At 38.6% G+C, this 14,706-nt stretch overlaps 1 protein-coding gene across 8 annotated transcripts in view; it reads right to left on the bottom strand.

Annotated features, from left to right (window-relative positions):
• Positions 1-4,680, bottom strand: part of GLRA2 (glycine receptor alpha 2) — a 121,509-nt gene extending 116,829 nt beyond the window's left edge. The window contains exons 1-2 of one of the 8 annotated variants that reach the window (XM_002197598.7): positions 3,984-4,680; positions 1,686-1,819 (exon numbers count right to left, since the gene is read on the bottom strand). In XM_002197598.7, coding sequence (XP_002197634.5) covers positions 1,686-1,819; positions 3,984-4,051 — 202 coding nt within the window. In that variant the 5' untranslated portion in view covers positions 4,052-4,680. Of the gene's footprint in view, positions 1-1,685; positions 1,820-3,983 lie in introns of those variants that run through there. The other 7 variants (XM_030281188.4, XM_030281200.4, XM_030281163.4 and 4 more) reach the window with 7 other exon arrangements.
• Positions 4,681-14,706: the final 10,026 nt, after the last annotated feature.

Here is a 14,706-nt window from a genome sequence, read left to right as displayed (position 1 = left end):
CTCTACACTTCAGTGTCAGGGGAGAAAAGCCATGAACCTGCCTCCTTGTGCTCTCCTGATATGGTTGTAGACACATACAGGGGAGCAGCAGAGAGCTGTCTCTAAGCCATGTATGTACATGGGACTGTTGCTATTGCTGCTTTTTATTACTGAGATACAAGAGAGGAAGACTTTTTAGTGCAACCCCCCACCCCCCATTTAAAGAGTGGGAAAATGTTCTTAAAGATTGATACTGTGCTCAGTTCAGGCAATTTCTGCCTTCATTTGCATTCTCTAAAATTTCACTGATACTCATGCAAATACGCAAAATGACTGTAAGAGACTAGTGCAATATTACTTACTATAAGCTGATGTGGACACCAGTTCAGGAACTCAATAAGCACTTTGAAAAATACTCTGAAATTAAGACTTCAGACTTCACTGGCTCAGTTTTCCTAATTTGTCAGCTTTTAAACCTTTGGATCTGAAATCCATACTGGTTTGCTCCTTGCTCAGGCATAGGAAGCAGTCAAAAAAAGGCACTTTGTTCTAAATCTTGTAATTTGCACATGTGGAACAGAGAGAAGAAACTGATCTTTGATCTAAATTTAATTAAACACTTTTCTCATTGACATGTGAGCTTCTTCTCTCCTTACAGTTCATTCACTGGCTAAGAAATGATTATTTTTTCCAGCCATTATCAACTTTCACAGTACTGCTAAAAAGGCTTAATACAGGAAAAAATGCATTCCAGTGGCCAGAGCTAATAGATATGAGTTGCAAATGTACATTGTCATGAGATTTGTTAAGGGAGAAAGCATTCTATCAGTTTTCAAAGTAAAACTTATTCTGAGCTTTAAATTGGCATAGAGGAGATGATTTTGGTGTAATTAAAGGACTCTCCCAAAATGCTTAATGTTGGCAATGGAAACTTCTCTCCCAACTCCTTTCATAGAAAGCCACAAGATATTCTGTGCTCTCTTCTGTATGGATTTACAGGACTACAGCACAGAAAACTTGCTTTGAGTAATAATGTTTGCAAAAGAAGGTTCCAGTACACAACCTTCTTTGTGCTGGGATGATGGTGATGATGTTCCACAATTCACGCCAAATTTTGGAAGAAAAGGGGTCTGTCGTGGAAGTGGCAAACAAAATACAGTTTCTATATTTTATAGGAATCTTGAACCATTTGTTCTTATCAGTCATTCAGTATTTTCAGGATAAAATCTTCTGTGTATATTCCTTGAGTTTCCCCTACCTTGGGGAAGAAGCTTTTACTTTCTTCAAGTTGAAAGAAAACAATTTTTTTTTCTTCAGACACTCCTATAAAGAAGACAATATCTCAGCATGAAAGTTTTAATGATATTGTCTTTGTGGCTTAAAAATTTCAGGAACAAGTCATCTCGTTTGGTTTTAGTCTGAAGCCCATAACCCTATTCACTACATTAAATTAGTAAGGTCTTCAGAAGTATTTTCTGACAGCTGAACATTGACAATTCATGTCAAAAGAAGGGTTTTCAAGCTCTGGACCCTTATTACCTACACTGCTCTGTCTTCTAGTCCACCCCACGGATCAGTTGTTTTCCATGGCACTATAACACTGGAAAAGTTAAGTTATTGGAAACCCAGAGGTTAAAAACTCCTCAAAACCTATAATTTATCCCAAACTTTATCAATTAATTAATTAGAAGTCTTAGAAAACTTACCTTTAAAATTTGGTCTGATTCTAGCATCATACCCCGATGTCCTTCCCATCAATTTGTCCAAAAAATCTGAAGGAGACAGGGTCTGTGAGGGGGATTTTCCAGATCTTGAATCATGTTCTTTACAGAAAGTCGTCCTAAATAAATTATTAGCCAGCATTAGCTAATATTTAGCTTGTATTATATTCAAGTCATGGAGAAATTACATAACTAAATAAAATTGTCTCAACTCAGTGAAAGTAAAAATTAATGTTTTTAAAGAGCAACATACTCTACCTTTCATCTAAAAACTTTATTCTAGAAATAAATTCAAGTTTCAGGTATCATGCATGAACACAATTTTCTATTCAGAAAAAGTCTTAGCTTTTAAAATAAATTCATTACAGTTTTAAGACTTTAGAAGATTCAATTTACTCTTCACCTTAATGTGTAGATCCACCTTAGAGTGATTTTGATAACCTATTTTATATCATTATTTTAATTGCATGGATGCTGTTAAAATGTTATGTTAACATTGGTTTAAGGTGGTCTTAAACTTCCAAATAACAGCCAACAATACTTAACAAGCAACACTGAAAAATATCGGATTTGTTAATGGTGGGAAAGATACAGATAAAAAAAATGTAATTGTTTTTTAAAGATGATACCCAAAAAAGGTTTAAATCATGCTAGTGAGTGTCTGGATTCTTTCCCAACATGGCAAAAAGGGTTCCGGAGTCAGTCACAACTGATCTTAGGGGAGTTTCACCCCCACTCCAAGAGTACTGAATAATAAAATTTAGTATCACCAGGTGGTATTTATATACAAGTTCATTGAACACGTCTGTTTTGAGGATTTAAGAAAAAACTTCTGGTACGATATCATGTGCATGAAATGCTGTGTACACAGCACATTATATATTGCAAACATATAATATATTGCAGAGGAAGAAAGCTTAGGAGTTCCCCATGGTTGTTCCCCAGGGAAAAAGAAAATAGAATGAAAACAATCATATTTGGTGTGTAGAGGCACAGATTTAATAATAAAACATTATCTTAAGTCTTAAATAACCAATTTCATTGTATCTGTTTCCACTGTATCTTTGAACTACATTGAAAGTAATTCTGTCTCTGACTTCTTAACAACTCTCTGTTTAAACATTTGCCCAAAAGAAACCTTTCCCTTTCAGGAGTATTTCATGGGGTATTTTCATGCATCTACATCCAAATATGAAAATATCAAACATACATGTGATCATCTAAAATGAAAAGAAAATACTAAATCCTCTTTTGCTACAAAAGATAAACAATTCGTCAGAATTGTTAAAAGGCAAGGTGATAGTAAATTCTCGTGGTGTGATTCCACACATTTTTTTTCCGGTTCCATTTATAGGAGACAGTTGCTTCCTTTTGCTTTTGTCAATGACAGGATACCATTGCAAATATTTTTAATGTTTAGTATACGCAACAGATGAGCTATCCAACTCAAATAATGAAATAATTCAGATAAGAAAATGAAAACTGGAAAATTAAAATAGTGCACTTATTCATATACTAATTACTTCTGTTTTCATTCAGAGCCCACTAGTTATGAGTCGTGTTGTGAACCCAGGCTCACAAATATAAACATGTTTCACTCTGTCACTATATGTATACCTCATCATTCTTAGAAGAACACTTTTACATATAGATTCATCTGTACGTGCAGATGCACAGCAGCATTCAGTCCAATAATGAATCTCATCTAAAATGCTATTCTGGTTAATAAGACTGACCTGTTTCCTTAGTTCCACCAAAAAGTCAATAGCTGAAGCAAAAGCTCATGAAATGTTGAAAAAAATCAGAAACATTGGGACTTTAAGTGAACACGATACTAGTCTGATCCACGGTTTTACCAAAATCGGAGGGCTGGTTCTCTAATTTCAAATAGCTACATCCCTAACAAAACCGTACAATCATTTCCAAAGATTGAAGAGGAGAGAACCAAAGCAACTTCCTTAACAACCTTTGCCAGGAGCAGAGAATTTGCATTTAGGAAGAAAAGCTGAAGAAAATGTTCCTAGCTGTACTGCTATACAGTGAAAAAAAACCCACATCTTTGCATCAGAAAATGGAAAATAGATCACCCAAACTTGAGATTATTATTTTTTGTGTTTGTTACCAAGCAACGAGTCTCTGAGTGTAAAAGGAATAGTCTATATAGAATGAACACAAAACATTCTCAAATACAGCAAACAAACTAGGTTATTGTGACGTAGTATCTTTATAGTTATGATTCTCACGACCTTTTGACAAATATTATTACACAGTGGTATCACCTACCTGAAGTGGTTTGTCTCTAAGAAAAATGCAAACAAGGTTGTCAAAATTTTCACTAGCTGCCGGTTCATTCCTCCTGCTTTCTGTGATGATTTGGAAATATCCCAGAAACGATTCCAGAGAGATGCAGGGAAAAAGTAAGCTGCTGCTGCCTAGATTTCCAAATTCAGCAAAAATTTAATTTTCTTGACAATCAAGAAGAGAAGGTCTGGATCTCTACAAAGTGGGGGTAAAAGAGAAGTGCCAGTCCTTGGAATCATGGTCAGGTCAAGCCTAGGCTCATCTCCAGCAGTCAGCACAAAAAAGGTATCAGGCACAGTCGTTTCCCCGACTGGCTTTTGGTGATGGAAGGGGAAAAAAAAAATAAGCAAAAAGAAGAAAAGAAATGGAAAGAAAGGGGGAAAAAAGGAAAAGAAGAGGAGAAAACCCAACTATGCGAGGAGCATCAGGCAAAAGAGAACAGCGCTGAGAGCAGTTCTGTTGTCGATATGTTTTATTTCCCTTTCGCTGGAAATTAGTATTTATGAACGGTGGTGGGGCTACTGGGTCGCTCTGCTTTCCCCCTCTTTGGGTAGGGAGGGAAGCGTCGGCGTTGCCGGGAGGGCGGCAGGGTGTGAGGGAGGGGGGCTGCGGGCCGGCGGGAGCCGCGGCGCTGTGCGGGAACGGGGCGGGCGGGAGCGCCCGGATTCAGCGCTCGGACAGCTCCGCGCCCGCGCTGCGCATGCGGCGGGCGGGGGGGGGAGCGGGGCGCCCGGGGCGTGTGCGGGGCGCGGTGCCGGGGGCGGCGGGGGCGGGCGGCAGCTGCGGGCCGTGGGTGGCTGCCTGCCGGCGGCGTGCTGCTGCGGGGCGCTGCCGGGGCTCCGTGCGAGCGGGGCTGCGAGTGCGGTGGGGGTGTCGGCGGCGCGTTTGTCGCGCGTGGGGCCGCGGAGCGGCGCCGCCAGCGGGGCGCGGTGCGAGTGCGCTCTCCCGCCGCTGGGGGCGCTGGCGCCGCGCGGGCGGGAGCCGCCGCCGCTCGCTGCCCGCGGGTCCGCGGGGCTGCGCGGGCTGCGGCCCTTCCCTCAGCACTGCGCGGGGCTGCGACCCTTCCCTCAGCACTGCGCGGGGCTGCGGCCCTTCCCTCAGCACTGCGCGGGCTGCGACCCTTCCCTCCACACTCCGCGGGGCTGCGGCCTTTCTCTCCGCCCCACGCGGGGCTGCGACCCTTCCCTCCACACTCCGCGGGGCTGCGCGGGGCTGCGGCCCTTCCCTCCGCCCCGCGCGGGGTTCCCACCCGCAAAGCCGCACCCCATCACACGGAGGGAACATCGAAATTGCGGGCGTCGAGAGAAAGGTGCCAGGTTCTTGCCGGTGCTGCCAGCCGCTAGGAGAGGCAGCAGGCAGAAGCTGATGCACAAGTTCCACCTGAACATGAAGAACTTTCAACTGTGTGGTAATCAATTCCTGGAAAAAGTTGGGATTTTGACCCATCCTGCACTCCCAAAGTAAAAGGAACTATTGTTCTTTCTTCAGTTTTAGGTTCATCTATATTTTTTAAGTCCAGCTGTATTCTCCTGCCACAGAACTAATCCACCTGAACACTGCTTCATTTCCACAAGCATAACTGCACACACACACATTTTTCATATCTCCAAGTAAAAAACCTACAGCTTCATGACAACTACTATTACCATGTGTCTAGTAATCAAAAAAAAAAAAAAAAAAAAAAGCTTCTGAAAAAGAGTTGTTCTGTTCACACCTTAGCAAGAGATCAAAGCTACATACTGTTCATTAAATGAACTCAGCTGTTGCGTTTTGTTTATTTTAGTTTAATAAGGTAGGATGTATCTGAAAAAATAGAAATTAAATAGAGTATATAAAATTTAAAAACATAGAAAATCATAGAATGTTTGTGGTTGGAAGGGACCTTAGATATCATCTAGTTCCAACCTCCCTGCCATGGGCATGGACACCTTTCACTAGCCCAGGTTGCTCAAAGCTCCACCCAGCCTGACCTTGAACACATCCAGGAGTGGGGTGTCCACAACCTCTCTGGGCAACATTTTGCAGTACCTCACCACCCTCACGGTAAAGAATTTCTTCCTAATATCTAATCTAAACCTGCCCTCTTTCAGTTTAAGATCTATCACTATATGTTCTTTTAAAATGTCCCTCTCCAGCTCTCTTGTAAGCTCCCTTTAGGGACTGGAAGATGATATAAGATCTATCTCCCTGGAGCCTTCTCTTCTCCAGGCTGAACAACCCCAGCTCTCTCATAGGAAAAGTGCTCCATCTCTCTGATCATCTTTATGGCTCCCTCTGGACTTGCCCCAACAAGTCAATGTCCTTCTTGTTCAGGATAACCCCCTGAACCTGGACACAGCACTCCAGGAGGGGTCTTACAAAGCAGAGGGGGAGAATCACCTCCCTCGATCTGCTGGTCATGCTGCTTTTGGAGCAGTACAGGAGGTGTTAGCATTTCTGGGCTGCAAGCACACATTGCCAGCTCATGTCCAGCTGCCTGTCTGCCAACACCTCCGAGTCCTTTCCCCAAGGGATGCTCACAATCCATTCTCTGCTCAGCCAGTGTTTGTGCTTGCGATTGCGCTGATGCAGGACCTTGTTCTTGGTCTTGTTGGATTTCACAAGGTTCATGTGGCCCACCTCTCAAGAACCTTCTGGATGGCATCCCTTCCCTCTAGCCTGCTCACCACACCACACAGCTGAGTGTCATCCTTAGGCTTGTAGACGATGCACTCCATCCCATCATCCATGTTGCTGTCAAAGATATTAAAATCAACATTATTAGTGATCCTTGGGCACAAACACTAGATAATGCAACGTTTTATGCACAAATGATTGAAATAACTGAAAGGGCAACCCAAAGTTGCAAATATAAATTAAATTCCTTATTTCCTTAGCTGCTGAGTCGGTGTCAGTGGCATAAATTAAGGTCCAGTATAAGGAAGGACACTGTATTTGTTTTTATTAAAACTATCAAAGTTTATCATTAGACACTGAGCACTGACGCTGAATCACTGCACTGTAACATCACCTAACCCCTTCAAAAGACAAGTCTTCCTACTGTCGTATTAAAGAAGAGAGGTTAAATTATGTCTCTTACTGCAGTGTCTCATTCTGAGAAATAAAGCTCACAAAGCTGCATCTGGAAATAATGGAATACTGTTGAGTTAACAAAGATGTGCATTTCAGAGTTCATGCAGGTTCCCATCTAGATAGGAACCCAATAACAGTGCTGTATATTTTTACTTTAAGTGGAGATAAATGGGAAAATAGGAAAGCATGAATTCTGTCAGCTGCAGGAAAAATCTATGTCTCTTTAACCTACACTGCCACCTGCTTAAAAGTGTGGGGAATCTCAGAACTGCTTGCAGAGTTCATAATGCAGAAGTCACTGAATACAGAAGATGTCTTTCCAATGAGTCTGTTAATATGGATTTTGTGACATGACATGCTTTTAAAGGCCTATAAATGTTCATTACCCTTCTTGGTAACTGCAAGTAACTGAACATTTCCTTAAGTTTTCTAACTAAAGAAAACCTACTTAAAATTCTGCTTTCCAGGATTTAGCTGCTACTGGCCATTTTCTGCACTTCATGGCTTATTTGAAATGCTAAATAACTATATCTCTAAGCTAAATAAAAATTGCAGAAAGTTCTTCAAAGCATACTTTCCTTAATTCACGTAGGCTTTTTAAAAACATGGTTAGAGATGTCATGATGAAAATTTAAAGTATCTGCTCCACCATTCCTTACACCTCCAAATGTCTAGTCTTCAGTGAGATATTACTCAGCATGGTTGTTACATGGAAGTGCCAGAAAAACTTAATTATTAAGGGTTGAAAATAGTATGTTACTGATGCTTATTAAACTAACAGCAACAGTAATTCAAATAGTTCTCTGCTTGAAATTCTGGGGTTCAAAACAAATGTTTTCTCTAATCAAAGGATTACAGGTTAAGCTCCCATGTATACTGGGGGTAATGGGGTTCAGATTTCAGTCCATCGCCACTTTTTCATGAATTAACACATGTATGAAAACTTCTTACTTTCAGCAATTCTTGCAGCACAGTTTCTCCTCATCTTCCTCTCACAAAAAAAAAATGGAAAAGTTGTTTATAGTTGTTTTGAGTACTATAAGTCTCTGAGCTGTCATTCATTCACAATGAAAATGTGTTTATTAAATGTGCACTCGATGGCAAGGGAGGATTCAGAGCTCTGCAGAGCAGGGGAACCTTTTGGGAGCTCAGTTTCCTGGATGTACACGGCACTTTGTGGTGTTCCCCTCCTGTGCCAGAGCCAGAGCTGTGAGGAGTAGTGCCGCTGATGTACAGCAGGTTCTGGATGAACTGTGTATGTTTAATTGCACAGATGGGATTCTTTTCAATGTCACTCATTTGTTATCTCCCACAGCACATTTCTGACAGCAGAAGTGTTGCAAATGAATAGGAGTCAAAGATCCCACCTGGGATTGGAGGGGAGGTTTGTAAAATGGCACAGGGATGTGCACGAAGACAAGATGGAAATGTTTTCAGGTGAAAAGGCTAAATAACACATCCCTGTGGCTTCCCAGGCATATACAGAAGCTTAATAATCGTGCCAAATATGGCATATTATTTCAAGTATGAGGTAATTCAGTCCGATTTCTCTATTCCACCTGAGTTTCTTAAGCACTAATTTATTGGGCAGGAAATAGGACAGAATTACCCTGCTTCCAAGTAAATGGTTTTATAACAGCTAGTTGATGGAACATGATTTATATTTGTTTGCACTGTTTATGCATTTCTCAAAACCTAAGAAATGGAAGAAATAAGGTCATACCTCTGTCTCAAGTTATGATAAATAAGGGATCCAGATGCATGCTTCTGAGAGAACAAGATCCATCATTTCAAATATGCAATTAGTGTCTATAAGAAGAGAAAATTCAATATAACTTTCAAAATGGTATGTCAAATTATCATAATTGTTGGATGCTGGTTAACAATGACAAGTGTATTTCAATATAGTGCCAAATATAAATGAATTGAGAGTACAGTCTATGTAAAATGTCCAATTATAGTGAAGGCAAAAAAAGCCAAAACAAAAACCTGAAGGTAATCTAATGTGCCTGCACGTTGAGCTAAGGGTAAGTAACCAACTGGCGTGGATTTTGAACCACACATAACTGTGTATGAATAATAACAAACAGTGTAAGGATCAAACAATGTAATTAAATCCTGTTTCTTTTTAATTTTGGAAACTCTGCTAATAAGAAGTTGCTTTCAGTGGATGATAGTGATAGCCTTAGTTGTCAGGAAAAGGCAATAGCTAGGTTTTCAGCTGTCCAATATGAAAAGAAATGTTTTATTTAGAGCATTTTTATACCTGACATTAGCATATACAACAATGCATTTGTCAGTACAGCTCCATTTTACATATATGCAAAACCTTTTCACATCCTTCTTTTTTTTTTTTTTTTTTTTTTTTGTTATAACAGGCCTTAGTATCCTTAGTATTTCTAAATTAAAATAAAACCTCACACATAGAAATTCCTTATTGTTCTATATTATGCAATTTTTCCTTCAAATAGTAACAAAAAGAGCTGGAAAGAGAACATAACAAATTCACTTTTAATGGAATTAGATATTTTAAATATACTACTCATATTGAGTTTACATCTCTATCTGAATTTTGTTTTCTGAAATCTTGAATATTTATTATATATTACATAAAAAGTAGTTTATAACATATGCATGTATTTCTCTTTGTATTGTAAAGTGCCTTATAATATCAGTTCCTGGTGTAATTTTTTACACTGCAAATGTAAGAAATAAAGAATTAACTAAAATCTCATTTGAAAATTTGGTTCCTCCATTAAAGGTCTGGTAATTTTACAGTGTAAAATTATGTAGGGAACTACATCAGTTTCACCAGCTGGCTCAAGCAGATCCAGCCATGGAGTTTTAGATTCTTGATTTGCATGATTTGTAACACTTTACTCCTCATGGGGTACAAATGGTGCCATTACAGTATAGGGGAGCATTTAATACAAATAAAGTAAAAATATCTGGCATTTGGAATTTGACAACTTTGGAAATAAGTAGAAATTGTGAAGAAACTGTTACTTATGTTTCAATCTGACTGTAGGAGAAGGCAGGCAGGTTAAAATGAGTAGCTCATTCAGTCCTTGACCTTCAGCCTCAGTATGTGAGAGATATTGGGAGAGGCTGTCAGATACTCAAACGGGAAAAAACAGTAGTCAGAAACAGTACAAAATTGTCTTATTTCCCCTTTCATATTTAATCCTGGCAATTTAGATATGAATTGAATCATTCCTAGCACTTGTGTCATTTATGACTTAAATTCCTCAAGACAACATGTACCATATACTCTATTTCAAGAAAGTATCCAAAGAGGACCCTTTCACCCAAGGCGATCTAGCCATGATGAGAAAATCTGTCTTAAACATTTAACTGGTGCCTTGTTTCTTTAAATCGTCTCTTGTGAAACCAGAACCTCCTTACTTGGAAATACTGACTGGCTTAGAGGAAGTAGTCAGAAGTGATTGCAGACCCATTCCAACAGAGCATTTCTCCCTCTCTCTCCTGTGATGCATCAGCTCATGATAGCCAGGAGGCAAAGAAGGTGGCATGAACTGGCAAGGTTAATGGCCATTACCTACCTTTGTGTAGAGTTCAGGGACAAGGTAAACAGAAAATAACCTTGTTTGCTTCTGCACACTTACACCCAAAATATAGTTAAATGAGTTGTGAGATAAATTCTTTTTCCTCTGAGTGAGTTTGGACTTTGGATCACCACCCTTAGATCATCATTGCTGCAGGAAAACAGATTAAGAATCTTGTTTTGATCTCACTTGAATGGAAACATCAGTTACAATTTCTACAAAACCCTTCACATGCAAATTGAGGTGACTAAGTGAGGCCACTCAAAAGGAAAATCAATTATTTGAACTAGGTTATGTTTACATTTACTGTATATGAACCTGTATACAACAACTTTATTGTAAATATATTCTATTACTCGCCTCCTATATTCTATTACCCTCCTCCTGAAGTAACTACAGCTATGAGAGACATTATTTTCACAGAAAATCAACATGCCATTCATTTCTTAGAATTTAGTAGCAAAAATTAAATGTCTGACCAGCATTCATTCATCCTTAGTATTTCAATTTTTTAAGTTCTGATAGAAACAGCAGCAAGAAGAAACTATACAAGAGTTTTATCTAATGTATGTCTGATAGGTTGACTAACAAAGAGCTCTGTTCTGTTGAGATTATTTATCTGGAGAACACTTTCTTCCTATATATATGTATAAATACATGAAAATTCCATCACACTTCTCTATTTCATTTGCAGTAATTATTTTGTGCCAACTGTTATATGTTAACCTGATGGCTAAAATATCTTACTTCTATTGTAGATTAGATACTTCAGCAGACAGCAGAATTGTATAGTAACAATGACTAATGCTGTGCATAGTAATCAGTTTAATCATGTCTTCCCTTAATGCTTGTAAGCTAAATTTGCCTCTGTTCTCATGGTTTTATTTTGTAAATTTTGGTCTTTGATATTTAATGAAGATATTCTTCCTGGCTTGCAACAAAACAATTTTTTACCCCATTTAATGCTTATCAAGCTTACTCAAAATAACATTTTTTAATAGATTTTACAATATGGTATCTGATCTAGCCATAAGAAAGCTGTGATCTTGAGTGGAATAATCATGAATGCAGACTGAAAAAAAGCTGTAAAGCTTAATTTATTTATAAATGGATTACAAGAGTTTCTTAAAATTGATCTTTTAATTTTATATGCCTGCTGAAGAGCATGATGAAAATAATCATGATACAAAAAAATAGGTGTTTTAGATGAATATGAGTGTTCTGCTTGTGCTGATTCTACCTTGTCAGGATTAGCTACTCTCTAGCAACTCCAAAATGTAGACACATACTCATATCAGTACTGTTAACACATGTAAAAATCCGATATAATAGAAAGGGGGAAAATACTTCATCCCAGGTGATATTTGGGCCACTTTCCTGTGGCATAAGCACTACTATAGCAAGGAGTATGCTATAACGTATCAGCATCACAAAACAAATACTGATGTGTGCTCTGAAAACTTCATTTTGGGATTTTCCATGCCACAGAAGTGTCTGATTTCTATTTTTCTCCCTAGTGTTTACTAGAAAGGAGTATCAAGAGCAAATGTGTGAATGTGTGGGTGCATAAATTCTTTATCCGTATCTTTTCTGTGGTTCTGCTTACGAGGAGGGGAAGTGCAATTTCCACCTCAGCTGACAATCTCTTTGGCTTCTGTGGTGCAGCATGGAGAGGGAGGGATCTCGGGTTCTGCATTCCAGTGACTCACTGCTGGCTCTGCAGCTGCCTGGGAGCTGGCAGAATTGGGGTATTCCTGTGATCAGGAGCCTGTTGAACTGCAAAAGCAGAGAAAAGACCTCGCAATGCATTGAGTGCAGCCTCACAGTCTGCATGGTTTTGGTATGCGTGTTCATAATCCGTTTTCTCTATTAACAGAGATACCTGCAAGGTATTGTCTAAGTCATTAGCAATATTAGAGCTGTGATTGTTTCTTAACTTTAGAACATGAGTTTGCTTATGCCAATCAGACGTGCTGTGGAGAGGTCAGCTTCTTGGGACCTAGAGAAATTAAAATTCTGCTGAGGCATGTCTCAGTCCCCTGTAAGGCTGTCTGAGATCCAAAGAATAGTGTTGCAGAAAGGGGTGATTTATTTGTAAATGTATCAAGCAACATTAGCATGCTATGTCATTTTATATAAAAGACTTTCTTGGATTATTTCTAGCATATACTGAATAATAGATAGCACTAGAAAAACTGTATAAACCAGTATTAATAACATGGTGAAGAAAATAGTTTTATTTAAGAAGTGGCATATAATCATATAGTTAAAAGCTATAACATAATGCATTGTTCATTATGGGGTAAAATGAAGATTGCCCATACATTTCCTGAAAGGCTTAGCAATGCAGATCTGTATTCTCTCACCTTGCTCTTTATATGAAAGTTTTGTTTTTCCAATGGTTTAAATTATTTTCTCACATTTTCCTCACATTTTTATACCTGACATTAACATATACAACGATGCATTTTCCTCACATCTGGTGGTATTCAGTGACAAAAAATAAGTAACGAGAGCTACAATAAAGAAGATTTTTTTAACGAAATATATCTATATTAGCTACACTCTTTTCTCTTTGGAAAGTAATTAAAAAACAAGTTTCTATTAAATATTTGACCAATATCAATGCTACTGGATTCCTGCCCTGGCAGGAATTTGACTAATGCTTATTAACCCACTGCATTGAACAGTGGCCTATAAAACTGTTGTAATAAGATTTTATGAAGAGTTACCAATTTAAAATTTCATTCCTTCCCAGTGCATGTATATAATTACTATTGACACCAGTGTGGGTTACGGATTCATAACACAGCACACACTGAGAGGAGAGAAAGTCTCCTACAGAGAATGTGGATCTGTTCATATCTATCTCTCAATTGTTTGCACTCTAGGGAATAAGTAAAGGTCATTCTCCCAGGCTTTTCTCCTTTCCTGCCAAAATATGAACTAAATTAAAGTCAATTGGAGTTTCATTGGAGCTTTCAGACATCGTGAGAATTCAGCTTGTTAAGCAGGTTTATTTCAAAGATGTTATAAACCACAGTCTCTCCCCCACCCCCCAAAAAGCCCAACCTTAAACAAACAAACAAGAAAAAAAAAGAAGCCTGCTTTGTAAGGCAATAAAAGCTTCAGTAAAAGCTGCTTATGCCAGGGTTTCATTCATCTCCACAGTTAGGTACACACTGGCTCTTCTAAAATCATCTGGGTGATGGTGTACCTTAACAATCTTAGAAAGGAATATATATTTCATATATATTCATAAAGGAATATATATTTTTCAAAATTGGAGTGATCAGGTTTTTCTGCTTCAATAATTATTACTATATAACAGAAGACAAAAAGAAAATAAAAATAAGAAACCCAAAGCCTTCCTAACAGAATAATCTAAAATTACTAAAGGTGTCTTGCAGCTTTTGATCTCTATGTTAAAAAAAGACAAGAAGAGCACGGATCTTTTGAAAGAAAGATATTAACCACCTACTAGTTAAATTTATGTTGTTGTGAAACTAATCCTGTTAGCAAGCTAAAGGTTGACACCAATACAGAAAGACAGCCTTCATATTGATTTAAGCAAATACAGATCCAGGAGTATTCTTCACCCAAAGCATAACTACAGAGCCTTGGTGATACACTTAGACTGTTTCCATGATCCAGTTAGAGACATAGGGACCCTGGACTTCCAGCAACCTCAATCTTTGTCCTTTCTCTTAACCTTGAGGTCTTCCAAGTTAAAACAGGTAATCTTCTGTCTAATGTTGAGTGACTCAGTCACATGAACTCTACAGTACTTTAAAACTGTGGGAAAATACCTTTAGAATAATACCAACCAAACTCTACAAATTATGGTTTTGTTAATGACACTGATAAGGAGGCGCCATTCAAAAAACTACAGAGCCTGGATGTTTGTTTGATTGTTTGCTTGCTTGTTTGTTTTAAGGAAAAGACTCCCCATAATATTAATAAATGATCCAGTACAGTGTAGAATGTCCTCTGAATTAGATCTGGAAAAACAGGATTCAGAAAAAGTTTGACGCCTGTGAAGCTTTACTGAGACTCAGAAAACAAAA

The sequence above is a fragment of the Taeniopygia guttata genome, chromosome 1 (assembly GCF_048771995.1).
Source record: "Taeniopygia guttata chromosome 1, bTaeGut7.mat, whole genome shotgun sequence".
Taxonomy (NCBI): Eukaryota; Metazoa; Chordata; class Aves; order Passeriformes; family Estrildidae; genus Taeniopygia; species Taeniopygia guttata.
Note: the sequence above shows the minus strand (reverse complement) of the source record. Positions and strands in the feature narration are given on the sequence as shown.